The sequence below is a fragment of the Ammodytes marinus genome (genome assembly GCF_949987685.1).
Source record: "Ammodytes marinus genome assembly, chromosome: 24".
In the NCBI taxonomy this organism is placed as follows: domain Eukaryota; kingdom Metazoa; phylum Chordata; class Actinopteri; order Uranoscopiformes; family Ammodytidae; genus Ammodytes; species Ammodytes marinus.
In genome coordinates this window covers 14,847,622-14,863,102 of record NC_137228.1, presented here as the reverse complement: position 1 = coordinate 14,863,102, position 15,481 = coordinate 14,847,622, and the positions used below count along the sequence as shown (strand labels likewise).

Below are 15,481 nucleotides of genomic sequence, written 5' to 3'. Positions count from 1 at the left end.
TGTAGTCGCCAACAGATGGATGTTGTTTCAGGCACCAGTGGAGGGTATGTTACCAGGCCTGGGGTAGCTTGGGGGGACAAGGCAGACAAGCCAGACAGACAGGCAGACGGCAATACACTAGTTTTCTTCTAATGCAGACAGCAATAGTTCAGTTCTGTTCAATTCAGTTTTATTTTGTCATTGTGACAGGTAACAACGAAATGTTGTCAGAGCAAAACACAAACAGGCATAAAGTTTTAGTTGTCCACAAATCATTGAATCTGTCAGATACAATAGCTTTCTTCTATTTCAACCATTACATTTTTGCTTTTATTTTTTATACTTATGCTTTATTTTTTCCCATAAAATGATTCTCCAATTTACAATTTAAACATCCAAATGTACGGTTCATCGTAAGGAGAAATTGATATCCACCGTTTACAGTCTCACAAACAATAACACATAAAGGAAATTAAGTAGGCCTATAAACACAATTTATTTTTATTGAAAACCGAATAAATACATAAAAAATCTAAAATGTAAGATATAAGGGGAAGCAGGTATGACCATTTATGCACATTAATTACATTCTGCTAACCATTTTCCAAGAGTAAAAAAATTGAATAAAAAATTTAAATATATATAGATCCATTCTCATATGTACAATCACTAACTTGCTATTTAAAGCATTTAGTGTGACCAATATACAGAGTGCAGTGCTCTCTGCTGGAAAGACTATGGAACAACAACACTATTTCTGGGTGACCTTAAATGTACCTTTTGATTTGATATCATGCTTAGTTATACCAGAGACTGTATAGGTTTATACTGACGCGTATGTGACAATTGATGAGGTTTTAGACAGTCAGCCATCAGTTCAAGCAATAGACTTCATCCCAAAATCACATCAGGTTTTCTGCAGCCTCATAGTAAAGCATTGTGAGACTGGTGAACATCTAAGTGACATCAGCAAGTGCATACTCACAGCAATTGATCAGTTAAAAACACGGTCTTTTTTAATTGCACGATCACTATAGTCGTGCATGTAGCATATAAATATTGGGTGGTAGGATGGCCTAGAGAGGAAAGAATCGCTGGTTCCCTGGCACCGGACAGGAGGGTGTTAGTAGTAAAACTAGTGGTGGCTGCTATTTCATCTACCATTGTGTCCTTGAGCAAGACACTTGACACGCTGTACTATGGCAGACCCTACGCTCTGACCCCCTCCGAAGTGGAAAACTTGGGGAGGGGTTATGTGAAAAGACAAGTTTCAATGTTCCCTGTGTACAATTCACTCATTGTGATACTGCTCTTGTTTTTGTGGAGAGTTTTGTGTAAAATATGAGAAGCCACAAGCCGATCTGCTGATGTAAGCGTGCCAGAATAATGCTGGATGTGGATTTTCACCATTTGCTGACAATGGTGAATTTGTATCGGAGAAAAATGCAAAATTACTAAAACTTGAATTTGAACCACAGGATTTTATTTTGGATTCCACATGATCAGTTGACTTAGGTTGATGACAGAGAGGTAGAAAGTTGAGGACAGTTTAATTTGGCAGTTTGCATAAGCATAACTGATCAGGATAAGGAAAAGGGGATCCTGTATCCTGTTTATTTGATTTCAAAACTTTGAAGGCTGGCTGTTTTCTGGGTTTTTCGACACAATACAGGCAAATCACAGTGGCATGAACTGATTAGAACTAGAACTGAGTTAGGGAAAAAGGCCTTTAAATATGCTGCGCCTTCTGCCTGGAACACTGTGCAAAAGCAGCTGAAGCTGCCGGAGCTGGTCACCTTGGGAGAATTCAAAGGAATCCTGAAGGACAGAGAAGATAGTTCTCTTGGTCAATGCAATTGTTTGTAAAGCTATTTTCTGATAACGGCCGGGTTTATTCATTCATCTGTCACCAGTTTATTTATTTAATTTTTAACTGTACTCATTTCAATCTTCATATAGTCTTGTCCCTGATCTTGTATTGTACTTTACCTGACGTTGAATGTGGTGTATGAGAATTGTGGTTGATTGTTCTTATTGTATCATGTTGCTGCCTTCTTGGCCAGGTCATTCTTGAAAAAGAGATTTTAATCTCAATGAATTTTACCTGGTTAAATAAAGGATATTGATTGATTGATTGATTGGCATATGGCACAGTTTATTTTACATTACACCTTATCTATAGCCTTCTTGTATCTATGAGAAATGCACACAATCCAAATCCACTTTTATTGCCAAGCCCGTTTTAACGGATAGAGAATGTATATCTATATAATAAGCATTTAATATTTCCAGTGTATCATCATGATAAATAGGATGAATCCAGGTCCGTTATTATTATGATCCATTCCTTGTAGTATTGTAGCTGAAGGCGCAATGCATTGTGGGCCGCGGGTTAATGGTGAATTCAAGATGGCGTCGAATCACAGGCAGAGGAGAGAGCCCGCAGTGCTAAGGCCTTGAATGAAGTTTTTGGACTCGGAGAGCCAGTTGCCGCTGCCCGTTTACGCCGCAAACCGTCACGTCTGTTGGGATTTATAGTCGTTGTTTACCGGAGGACCTGACACGTTCACGGACAGCAGCTGAATAACAAAAAATACAAACTGCGGAGAAAGTCGCGTATGAATACCGACGAGCAGGAGGACTGTGAGGCCGAAACTAGCCCCACGGAAGGAGCGTTTAGGTGGGCGACGCCGTCAGGAAATAGTCGGGGATGCTAGGGGAAGCTGGATGATAAGCTAGCTACCCGCTATTTGTAGCCGTTTTGATGCTATTGCCCTGTTGGTTTTTACAATATATTAAGACTGGGTTAAATGAATGACTGGTTGAGTGAACACTGTTATTGTTACTACTCTGGACATGTCATTTACATATGAAATATTGTTGAAATAGGTTCAACGGGTTAGCTTGTTCTTGCTATGTTAGTTAGCTTGCTAAATCAGCGTCAGTCATCAGGATGCCCAGATCCATACCCCCTATAATATAAAGCTGCAGTGGTGGATTTAATTGTACCTTTAAATTTGACAGTCAGTATTTATCTATGGATATGTGTATACTCCGCCTGTGGCCCCAATCACTGCGAGGTTTACCTTAATGGCAAGACACAGATGTATTTAATGCTGTTTTATTGACCACTAGCGTCATGTCATTTTTATGATCGTCCTGAAATGCAAACGGAATTTCAAAATCTAAATCTGTATTATTCATATTGCTAGGGTCCCCAGGGGAGATATTGTAATGATTGTGTCAATGCAGAATCGTGACCTTTGCTGTAGTATCTATAATATAACGGTATTGTTTGTTGTTCAATTATTAGTGAATACGAGGAGTCTGAAATAGAAAACCCAGAAGCAAGCCGAATGTAAGTCCAACTCATTTTATTCAAATACACAGGTCTGAGCATGTTTTAACACTGTCCCTTCTACACCACCCCTTTCTTTGCTGATTGGGGTTGTCTTTATCATGTTATGTACCATAGTGATAGAACTATACAAGACAAGAATGGGCATTTTCTATTGAAAATACTTGTACATTTATAACAGTTCTTGGTCAATTCAATGTATTTTTGACACTCGTGCAAACAACTCTGCTGCACTCATTAAACTACCTTGAGTTGTCCAATTAATTGAACGTGCACCAACTGCTTTTAAAGGTGCATTCAGTGATTATGGAGAATGCTTGTTGTCAAAATTACTTGTCCTCAAAAGCTGTGAATATCTCAACTCTGCTCTCATCTGTGTGTGTGTGCTGAAAACAAAATCCAGTGTTAATACACAGCCTCTGTAAACTCATGTTTCTAGCTACGTTGGTCCCCGTTGGTAATACACAGTTTAGGCCGTTTATTAATTAAAACCAAAACAAATCCCCAGTGCACTCACAGTACGGACAGGTAGCAGATCTTGAGTATATAAAGACATATTCCCTGATAATGAAAAAAATTTATGTTGACACCAAAATTATCCAGAATCACTAACTCCACCTGATGGAAAAAATGTAATTCTTACCACACCTTCTATTCTAATATAACCCATTCTTCCATTCCTCAAACACCACAGGAAGCGAGCAGCTGCCAAGCATCTAATAGAGCGCTACTACCACCAGTTAACGGAGGGCTGTGGGAATGAGTCCTGCCCCAATGCGTGGTGCGCGTCCTCGGGCGGTTTCAGTCGCATGGACAACAATGCGGCGGCCGTCAAAGCGCTGGAGCTGTACAAGGTCAACGCCAAACTGTGCGACCCCCACCCCTCCAAGAAGGGCACGACATCCACATACCTGGAGAGCAGCTCACATAGCAACTCCGCCTGTAGCAACAGTAGGATGAACCACAAAGATGGCCACTCTGTACGGGACAATTTCAAAGGTGAGTTTGTGCCAGTCAGACACATATTTTTTGGGCAGAATATACTGTTAGATTTATTTATACTAGGGATGCACGTAGCGACTAATTTACCCAACATTTGGATTGAAGTTTTAATTTCGAGATGCATTGGGGTACCCTAGGTTTATGATTGTGTTTCTTTAAGCGCCATGTGATATTTGATTCTATATATAGAGGACTATTCCACTTTATATTTTGAAGGTCCAGATTGTGACGTCATTTCGATCGACACCCCTACTGTGGATGAATGAAATAGGGGCAGAATTTACTGTTACATTTATATAGATAAGAATTTTGTTTTCTTCCCCCCCCCCCACTTTGATTATTGCGTTTCTCAGGGACTTACAATTGACAATTACATATAAAGTTATGCATAGAAATCAGATCCCCTTTTGACAAGAGAAGACCAAACATACATGGCACATAAGGTATTACAGATGATAACAAAACAAGATTGTGTGTGTTTTTTTTTTAACCATGTTCTATTTGATTCTGTATCTAGAAGTGAATTACCTGACGGAGGAGAAAGTGTACGAGATCCTGGACATCTGTGGAGAGAAGGAAGATTATTCTCCGCTGATCCGAGTCATCGGCCGCGTGTTCTCGAGCGCGGAGGGCTTGGTGCAAAGCTTTCGCCGGTCAAAACCTCACACGAAAGAGGAGCTCAAGTCCCTACAAGGCAAAGATGAGGACAAAGACGAAGACGAGAAAGAAGCAGCCGCCACAGCTATGGAGGAAGATAGCCCAGCGTCTTCTAGTCGGTTAGGTGAGGGCTCTTCAGGGGAAAACGATGTCCAGAAACTGGGCCCAGATGAGGTGTCGGTGGACATTGAAGCTGTGCGCAGGGTCTATTCGCGCCTGCTGTCGAATGAGAAGATAGAAGCTGCCTTCCTTAACGCATTGGTCTACCTCTCACCTAATGTAGAGTGCGATTTGACGTACCACAACGTGTATTCCCGAGACCCGAATTACCTGAATTTGTTTGTAATCGTGATGGAAAACAACAACTTACACAGTCCAGAATACTTAGAAATAGCGCTACCGCAGTTTTGTAAGGCCATGAGTAAGCTACCGCTACCGGCGTTGGCTAAACTAGCGCGATTGTGGTCGAATTATGGCGCGGAACAAATCAGACGTATGGTCGAAACGTTCCAACAACTGATCACGTACAAAGTGATTAGCAACGAGTTCAACAGCCGTAACCTAGTCAACGATGACGACGCTGTAGTCGCGGCGACAAAGTGCTTGAAGATCGTGTACCAGGCGAACGTTCTGGGAGGAGACCTGGACATGGAACACAACGAGGAGGAGGACGAAGAGCCCATTCCGGAATCCAGTGAGCTCACATTGCAAGAGTTGCTAGGCGAAGAAAGGCGGAACAAGAAAGGTTCGTATATTTGTGATATACAGCTCCTGTAAAAAATTAAGAGACCACTCCAAATGTTCAGTGTCTCTCGTTTTACTGTTTATGGGTTTATGTTTGAGTAGAACGAACATTTTGGTTTTATACTATGAACTACTGACAACATTTCCTAACAAGTTCCCCTATAAAATATTGTCATTTAGAGCATTTCCATGTAATGTAGAGACAAAGATTGAAGGAAAATCCAGACTGGTCTCTTAATTTTTTCCAAAGCTGTATGTAATAATGCTTTGGCAATACTATTTTCTACAATAGTCATGTTAAACTTAAACGCCAACGGTAGTAATTTCAAATGACATTAGTCCATTACTATTTTGTCAGTATCTTTACATGATTATACATGTAACAATGTCTATTTATTATCTATTTTATCGCTATTTATTTTACCATATGAACTTTACCTCGCTGTCCTTCAGCGACCTCTGTCTATTTATTGTGTTTTTGACATGTAACATTTTGGAAGTTGTTTGTGTGATAATGGATATAGTAAACTGCAAAAGAATGGCCCTTCTTGGGTTCAGTAAAGCTGTCTAATAACAATGGTTTGAAATGATAGGGCCACAAGTGGAATTTATTGTTAGATTCACCTCTAAATACTAGTGTCTGTGTGTGTGTGTGTTCTGATTTTTTTTCATTTGTTATTCTTTGTGATATATGTAACACTTTGGCAATAACTATTTCCTACAGTGGTCATGTTAATAAAGCTTTTTCTTTTTAATTGAATTGACAGGGCCGCGAGTGGACCCGCTGGAGACCGAGTTAGGCATCCGCACAAACGACTGCCGGCGGCCGCTCATTCCCTTCGAGGAGTTTGTGAACGAGCCGCTAAACGAAGTGCTGGAGATGGACAAGGACTACACTTTCTTTAAGGTGGAAACCGAAAACAAATTCTCCTTCATGACGTGTCCGTTCATCCTAAACCCGGTCACCAAGAACTTGGGTCTTTACTACGACAACCGCATCCGCATGTACAGCGAGCGGAGAATCACCGTGCTGTACAGTCTAGTGCAAGGCCAGCAGCTCAACCCCTATCTGAGGCTCAAAGTGAGGAGAGACCACATCATAGACGACGCTCTGGTCAGGGTAAGTGTGTGTGGTCATTTCAATATGTAAAACTGCAAAAATCAAGATTTTGGCTGTTTACAAAACTATTCCCAGAGTGAGTGAGTGAGTGAGTATACACTGCTATTGTACTGGTCTAATTCCTGTGTGTGTGTGCGTGTGTGTGTGTGTGTCTGTCTGTGTCTGTGTGTAGTTGGAAATGATCGCCATGGAGAATCCTGCAGACTTGAAGAAGCAGTTGTATGTGGAGTTTGAAGGAGAGCAAGGAGTCGATGAAGGAGGCGTTTCCAAAGAATTCTTTCAACTGGTCGTAGAGGAAATCTTCAACCCAGATATTGGTAAGACAAAATGCACAAGAATAATTTATTCTTTTTCTTTGTATTGTTAAGTTTATTGTAAACGTAGGACATTTTTAAAAGTTAAAAGAAATTGCATTTCAAAGACAGTAAAATCAAGCAAATAAAAAGTTACATGTTAAAAGGGGAAACGGGTTTCTTCATATTTATGTGTATGTAGTACTAGATTGTCTAATCTTGATCAAGACATTAGCACTGTAAGATTTATAATGTCTTGATCTTGCAGTGCCCCTGTAAGGCACTTTGAATGGCCTTGTGTCTGAATTGTGCTGCATAAATAAACTTGCCTTGCCTTGCCTATTAACTTGTTCACCTTTCCCTTCTGCAGGCATGTTCACATACGACGAGCGCACCAAACTGTGTTGGTTCAACGCGTCTTCGTTTGAGAATGACGGCCAATACACGCTGATCGGCATTGTGCTCGGTTTGGCCATTTACAACAACTGTATCCTGGACGTCCACTTCCCCATGGTCGTATACAGGAAGTTAATGGGCAAGAAGGGAACTTTCAGGGACCTGGCTGACGCTAACCCGGTAAGAAAATACCCTTTAGATGTTGTCTGTGTTGCCTGGTTTTATTTGAGTTGTTGTCACCTTTTGTCTGTTCTGTCCATTAAAGCGGCAACGAGTAACTTTTAAATATCTTTTAAACAGCCTCATGTTTCCTCTCATAATCATAAATTACCTTTAACAGCAAACAAGTCCATCAGTCCAAAGAAAGACGTTTTTATATAGTTTTTATTACTGCATTTGATCTGGTCGTACACCCAGTCCGATTTTCGGTTCACGCGTGCATGCTCTATGGTCACATATCCGCATTGGTCGCAGATTTCAGTGTGGCGCAGGAACGCGATTTGAGAAGCCTATGGCTCCAGGTGAGGGAAGGGGATAGGGAGACCAGATCCCAATTCACCAGATGTGGGACAAAGACTACGTTTGTGCGGGACAAAGTGCCGTTTTCTTTAGCAAAATAAACTCGTGTCACCACCGGTAATGCCAGAGACACGGCTTTCTATATTAAAAAACACTATCTTTAGATCAGCGCGCAGCAGTTAAGTTAGCTACTGTTAAACAAATAGAGTTAAGGCTGCGGCTTCACATTAAAAGCATTTCACTGGCTTCACATAAGCATTTCACTTGACAAACGTGAGTTGGCTTTTATTTTGAAGTAACAGAAAGGAAATGCTGAAGCAGGCAGCACCTTCACAGAGCCCAATGAGCCCAGCAGCCCCCCGACAGTGCGATACACACACACAGAGACAAACGGAGAGACGCACACTCACAGACTGCTGTCTCCACACAGCTATCGGATATATAGGCTACCAGATTATAAAACACGCATTTAAAAAGGGGGGCTCACTTTCAATAACAATGCGGGACAACGTCTCAATTTGCGGGACGTGTGAAAAGTAATGGAAATGCGATCTGGTCACCCTAGAAGGGGAGCGGGAGCCTTGTTTGAGACAGTTATTTGTCGTCATAATTGATAACGGGGCTGAACCATCAAAGCAAAAAAAGAAAATGCAATGAAGAAAAGCAAAAAAGGGAGAGTGATAGGCGGGTGGGAGGGCGTTGCCAAGCAACGTATAGGCCTACACAATTTCACGGAGTGAACCTAGACTGCAGTGTTTACTCCTAAATGAATGAGCGGTAGCCTACTAAAGACTCGTTCAGCTCCGTGAGAGGTGACAATGCATCAACTCATTGCAATCAGGTGTGTTTAGCACTTACTGGCATTAGTAGATGCTGTGTCACCACCACTCTCACCGAGCCGAAAAGAGTCCACACACGGACACGCACCATATTGCTTCCTGATTATTTGAATCTTGCAGCCCTGCACGAGCAAGCAAACAGCTTCACGACAGCTGGCGTCGTAATAATACTACCGCTTTTGTTCAAAGGTGTCGCCAACGTGCCGACTTACTCGTAGTAGCTTTAATACGAGGATTTTTTATTTTTGTTTTGTTCTTTTGGGGGAAAAAGTGGGAAAATATGGATTGGATGTTGGCAATTAATGGGATTATTTTTATGTTGTTGATGATGTTTTCGAATGAAATACCTATGAAAAAAAAAAAGATTGACCTTTTATAAAATACCACCGTTGTCAAATTTAAATATAGACTCACTTTTTGTCAAAATCAGTGAATATTTCCGCACAGTCTCACCTATCCATACTGTGTGTGTGTGTGTGTGTGTGTGATCTGCCCTAACCCTCCTTGCAACAGACCCGGGTTACAATCCGGCCCGGGTCTTTCTCTGCATGTCCCCTTCTTTGCTCCATTTCATCTTTGTCTCTCCAAAACTGGCTAATAAAACAAAAAACGCCAAAAAATAACATTTAAAAACCTGTCTTTTTGTCCTGTCTGTTTTGCAGGTTTTGCACCAGAGTCTGAACGAGCTGATGGACTATGAGGGCAGCGTAGAGGAGGACATGATGATCACGTTCCAGATCTCACAGACCGACCTGTTCGGGAACCCGCTCATGTACGATCTGAGGGAAAACGGCGACAAGATTCCAGTCACGAATGAAAACAGAAAGGTGAGGCAAACATTAACCATTTTTAAACTGTATTGAAAACGTATTCTTGAAATCTTGCCCTAAAAATGTAATGTAAAAGGTTCTTAGGTCCTGTTTTTGACATGGTTTTGGCAGGTCTATGACCGGGTTGATACTTACTTGGTTACTTTAAAGTTATAATTTATTATTGTTTGGTCAATAAAACATCTGAAAATACATTACATTTTCACATAGATATCATATTGAATATGTACTGGTAAGTAAGAAAGCCTGCTAAGGCATGTTGCTGTTGGCTTTTTCAGTGCTTTGAAAACTGCTATTACATTAAACCTGAATTGTCAATGTACAAACTGTGGTCAGGATATCAGGGTAGGTTCGAGTATGTTCCCCTGAAAGGTTGAAGTGATTTGTACATATAATCATAATGTCTATGTGTGTGTTGTTCAGGAATTTGTTGCCCAGTACGCAGAGTACATGCTGAACAAGAGTGTGGAGAAGCAGTTCAAAGCGTTCAGGAGAGGTTTCCACATGGTGACGAACGAGTCGCCACTAAAATACCTTTTCAGACCGGAAGAGATCGAACTGCTCATCTGTGGAAGCAGGGTGAGATTTGAGCATTTTTTTTGTTTACTTTATTTTAATTATTATTACTTTTTTACAGTCAAACAAAGACACATAGACGCAATGCACTAACAACAAAAACAGGACAAAAAGACAACAGAGCTTGGAGGTGGATTGCCTAAACATCAGTCAGTATTAGGGATAAAACCGTCTATAAAGAGTTATGTCAAAAGACTTTAGTGTTCACTATTTGAATAAGTAATTTCAAGATTCTAGATGGTTTATTCATCATATGCACATTAACAATTACAGCAGCAGTCATTGGCAATTCAATTCTTAAGTCCCAGGCTCCTCCCAACAATGCAATATAGAAGAAGAAAATGTAGAATAGAAATGTTATAAATTTTTTCAGTTTTATTTAGTGCTTAATTTTTCATATCCTTGTTTTTGTCCGTGTCACATTCTGCAGAACCTGGACTTCCTAGCACTTGAAGAAACGACAGAATACGACGGCGGTTACAACAGAGATTCTAGAATCATCAAGTAAGGACTTTGTGTGTGTGTCTGTGTTTGTGTGTTTGTGTGTGCGTGTGTGTAAAATGTTGATAAGACAACAGTTAAGTAAACCCTGGTGGTTAGAACATTCTGACCCTTCCGCCATGTTTGTTTTGTTTGCGTCTCAGGGAGTTCTGGGAAACGTTGCACTCGTTCGGTGAGGACCAGAAGCGCCTGTTCCTGCAGTTCACCACGGGCACAGACAGAGCGCCGGTGGGAGGGCTGGGAAAACTCAAGATGATCATAGCTAAGAACGGCCCAGATACAGACAGGTGAGCTCACCGATTATACCAGTTATGCAACAGAGACCTAACTGTTTTAGAATAGGGTTATTATTATTATTATTCTTTTCAAAATGTGCAAGTAAATGAGAAAGTGAACCTTTTTGACCTGCTTGCTGCAATTTTCTGTAAAAAAAACACTGAAATAGCACTGTGGTTTGCTTATGTGTGGCATATTTTTCACTTTTAATTTTGCGACTGATCCTACCATCTCCAAACTGTGCACACACAAACACTTTTGATCTTATTTCCGTCTTGTTTAATCATGGGTGAAATTATATCTTCGTTTTTGTATGATGTTCTTTGATATTGTGAAAAATCCTAAAACAAAGTGGTTAATACAACTAATTAAAAACTTACCATATGTATGTCTTTTTGTATGTTGTTGTTTTTCCAGGTTACCGACGTCTCACACTTGCTTTAACGTGCTGCTGCTGCCCGAGTACAACACGAGGGAGAAGCTGAAGGAGAGACTGCTGAAAGCCATTACCTATGCCAAAGGGTTTGGCATGCTCTGATCCCCACTACTCATAACACACACACACACACAGTGAACACACACAGAAACACACACACAGCGAAAGGACTCCTACTCAGAAAGCCCATCTCAAAACCCCTAACCTAGCCTGCCCTTCCTTTATCAGAACACGCCAGTGAAAAGGTGACAGAGTATTTTACAGTTTCCAGGATTTAAAAAAAAAAAAAGGCAAAAATAAATAATGAACAGGCTGAAAAAATTGTTCCAATAGTGTACTAGTAGTTATTCTACTGTGCCTGCAACGTCCCAAATCAGTCAAGTGTAAGTAAGCACAGAGATCAAATAAGAACCCACCAATACATCCACGTTATGTGAATGTGTATGTCGCAGCTTCCCCGGATTTTTTTTCTTTTTTTTTCTATGTATAAAGAAGATCCTTTTCCTTATTATTTATTTCAAGGTTAAAATGGGTTATTATTTTTCATGCCTGCCTGTTGTGATAGCTTCCCTAAATGGGGGGGTGGGGGGGTAATATTAACACTGTAAATTTTGGGACAATACTGAATGGATGAAATTCCAATATAAAAACCTCATTTATTGAACAAATAAATAAAAAACATGTTAAAATAGCCCTGATCAGAATTTTGGCTTAGAGTAGTCATAGCGACCAGATATTGGAGCTGACCATTCCACTCACAAGCCACCATCGGTTTTTGTTTGTCCATTTTCCTAAAGGTAAGCATTCAGAAAGTTACTGTCATTTATGTCCAAAATGGCACATTATAAAATAATTTTTTTTTTTTTATGTTTTGGATGGGGAGGGGACAGACATACACTAGACTAAAATCTTGTCAGAGCTGTGTAAGTGCACTTAGACATTTTCAGAATGTTTTTTTTTTTTTTTGGCTGCAGGTTGCCACAACGATTGTTTTGAAGCATTTTTATTTCCATGTCTTCCTGTGTTGACGATTCTAAATAAATAAAAACAGTATTTATAATATCGGTGCAGTTGGAGCTACCATACCATACATTGTGCACATTTTGACCAGTCATCGATACAGACATATAGAGCTCTTTTTCGTGCCAACACAGTTCTCAGTTTGATAGTTTATGTCTATTTGCTTAGTAGTTTCATGTGAAATACTGTTGAGACGAGACAAACTTTTGGTACATGGTTTTCCATAGTTAATTTGGACCTAAGTCTGTTGCTGTGGTTACACCTGTCATTTGAATGCAAAATATGTACTGTACTCTTGACAAGTGTATGGAAGAGGATAGGGGCCAAAATTAATAATAATAATTATAATATTTTTTTTTTAAATAATGCAATTAAAAAGAATGTCATTGTTTTTTTAAATGTCCAGAATAAAGATTAAATACAACTTAATAAAACACAAACAATACATCTTTGCTATGGTAATAACTGAAACTGAGAATTACTGAAAGCAGACGTCCTCTAAGCGCCACCAAAAACTGTACTGCACTGTTTCGGAGTGAAGGAATTGAATATTTTCTTCTCAGGTGTTTCCCTTTGTAGACGGTCCGTGTGCTCTCGTCTCACAGCCCGCCGCACATAGAGAGCATTGTTATTAGTGGAGCTTAGAGGACGTCTGCTTTCAGTCAAAATTTGTTGTAGCCCATTGTCTGCCTTATGGCCATAGCAAAGATGCATTTTTTTTGTGTTCTAAAAACATTTTGCTTATGAGTTATTGATCCCAGATGTTTGAATCTGTCAATATCTTTCCAACTTTCTACAGCAGTCTTTATTCTCGACATTTCAGCATAATTTTGCAAGTGCATAACGGCCTTAATACTCTTTAAGTTGTGGTTGTATCTGGTCTCACTGACACATACTTATAAGAAGTGCGAAAAAGCAACATTTAAAAGAACAATAGCATTTTGAAAAATCAAATAATCGCCCCATCCCCCATGCTTCCATTCTTTTATTCAAAGCTAAGCTAAACTTTCCCTGGGCATACATACTCGTAACATAGATAATAATATTCCTCAATGTGAATTAAACAGGTGTAACCACTATCTATGTAAAAAAGTGTTGGTTAAAGGTGCTACGAGGAACTTTTAAACATTTCTCAAACTGTCTAATTTTTCCTCTGATCATAAATTACATGCAACAGCAAACCAGACCATCAATGCAAAGAATGCTATTTTTATATAGTTTTTCTTAATGCCTTTGTCATGGGTACGTTCACCCAGGAACAACAGCTCGAGTAGTAAAAACACTACTGCTTTTGCCCAAACGGGCCACTAGAATCAACACAAATTGGAAGTTCCTCGGAGCACCTTTTAATAGCACTTTTTTTTCTTCACCAACAACAATAATTGGAATCTCAACTGTGAAGTCGTCTCCCCACAGAACGCGAAGCAAATCTTTTGTATTTCTTTCTGTATTTTGTTCTGTTGAATATAGGCTGTAATACACGTTGATGACTTGAGTAATATCTGCACACGTACTCAATTCACTGGCTTAATTTTTTATTTTCATTCTAAAACAACCTGGGTAATTTTTTCGGATTTCTCATACCCTGAACTTGACAACCGAAACCCCCATAGGCAAGCATCATTATTCATGAGAAACCCCAATGGTTTTTAAACACAACTACAAATTAACCCTTATATTTAAAAGTGAAAACGAAATGGACAGATTCTTGAATGTCCCCCTTAACAGCCCATTGTACTGTGCACATCCAGTTACTATATGGTAAGTCTGGTAACTCGAAGGCTATGTAAGACTGATCATGCATTACAGCCACTCGCATTAGTCTGCTTGACTTTTTGTCCCCAAGATATTTATTAGTTTATTCAGCTTTCTGATTTTGGTCTTGAAACGGAATAATCAAATAGAACGATAAAAGGATTTTGTTTTTTACTGTTCCATTGCTTTTGCTTTCTCATTTTCACGGTTCTAGCCAGACAGAGGGCAAACAATTATGTTCAAAAATACATTTCTTTTTTGCGTTTTTTAAGACTTCATTCATTCATTTGTTGGAGCCACTTTGGACCGTTCAAAGAGTGCCTGAAAATGTGTACGAACGAACGAACACTCGACTGTGTTGGAAAAGTCATTATTACAGCATTCAGTACAATTGTGCGATTAACAACCGAGCTGACATTGTTTTACTGCAGTGAATCTCAACCACTTGGAACTCTGTTTTAGGTTTAAAGGTGCAGTGTGTAGAATTTATTGCCATTTTTCAGAAATGGAATATAATGTGCATTAACATTAATTAGTGTATAATCGTTTGAAAATTTAAACAAAAAATACTTCCTTGGAATGAGCCTTTTATTATCTACATAGGACCGCCATGTTTCTACAGTAGCACAGAATGGACAAACTTAACTGTCTTACACATTTTATACATAGTGGGCGTCCTGGGGAAATGCACCTGTTGGAAGACCAAGAAGAAGTACTATAGAACAAATAACTAAATGCATCTTCACTTCATCACTGAAACAAAATTGTGGAAAGACTTGAGGTATTGGTGGATGATGCCATCTTTAGTAACTAGCTTCTTGTCCTAGAAGGCCACTGTAGCTTCTGTAAATTCTCCAAAATAGAAGAGTAACAATTTGGAATCACACCAATAAATGCCCCTCAATACTCTGATATTACACACTGCACCTTTTAAACAAAGGTTAAGGATCACTTTCAATAGCAATGGCGCTCGGGTCTCATTTTCAGCTGTTTCAACATTTCTCTGTACCTCTGTTTTGTAACGCTGACGAAGCTGCTCACCTGGACATGTGAATTGGCTCTAAAGCCCTTTGAAGGTAAAATATATGAACGTCAACCTTGATCTGGGAAAAGGGAAGTGGTTTTTTCATCAATTTGTTTGACTCCACACGGTTACATTCAACAAAGATATACAAACCGA

The 15,481-nt window shown here is 39.7% G+C and overlaps 1 protein-coding gene across 1 annotated transcript; it reads left to right on the top strand.

The window, feature by feature from the left end:
- Nucleotides 1–2,401: 2,401 nt before the first annotated feature.
- On the top strand, nt 2,402–12,091 carry LOC307270105 (ubiquitin-protein ligase E3A-like). The gene is made up of 12 exons (XM_080053267.1): nt 2,402–2,659; nt 3,293–3,337; nt 4,032–4,336; nt 4,857–5,741; nt 6,508–6,860; nt 7,033–7,177; nt 7,524–7,729; nt 9,570–9,734; nt 10,161–10,316; nt 10,744–10,817; nt 10,958–11,101; nt 11,508–12,091. The coding sequence occupies exons 1-12, from the start codon at nt 2,598–2,600 to the stop codon at nt 11,626–11,628; spliced, it is 2,661 nt and encodes an 886-aa protein (XP_079909393.1). The 5' UTR covers nt 2,402–2,597; the 3' UTR covers nt 11,629–12,091.
- Nucleotides 12,092–15,481: the final 3,390 nt, after the last annotated feature.

Bases quoted from the DNA above. Each gene is read 5' to 3' on its own strand.
- LOC307270105 (XM_080053267.1), top strand. From the start codon at position 2,598: ATGAATACCGACGAGCAGGAGGACTGTGAGGCCGAAACTAGCCCCACG. The intron at 2,660-3,292 runs GTGGGCGACGCC...TTCAATTATTAG, and splicing joins CCCACGGAAGGAGCGTTTAG to TGAATACGAGGAGTCTGAAA. The intron at 5,742-6,507 runs GTTCGTATATTT...TTGAATTGACAG, and splicing joins AGAAAGGCGGAACAAGAAAG to GGCCGCGAGTGGACCCGCTG.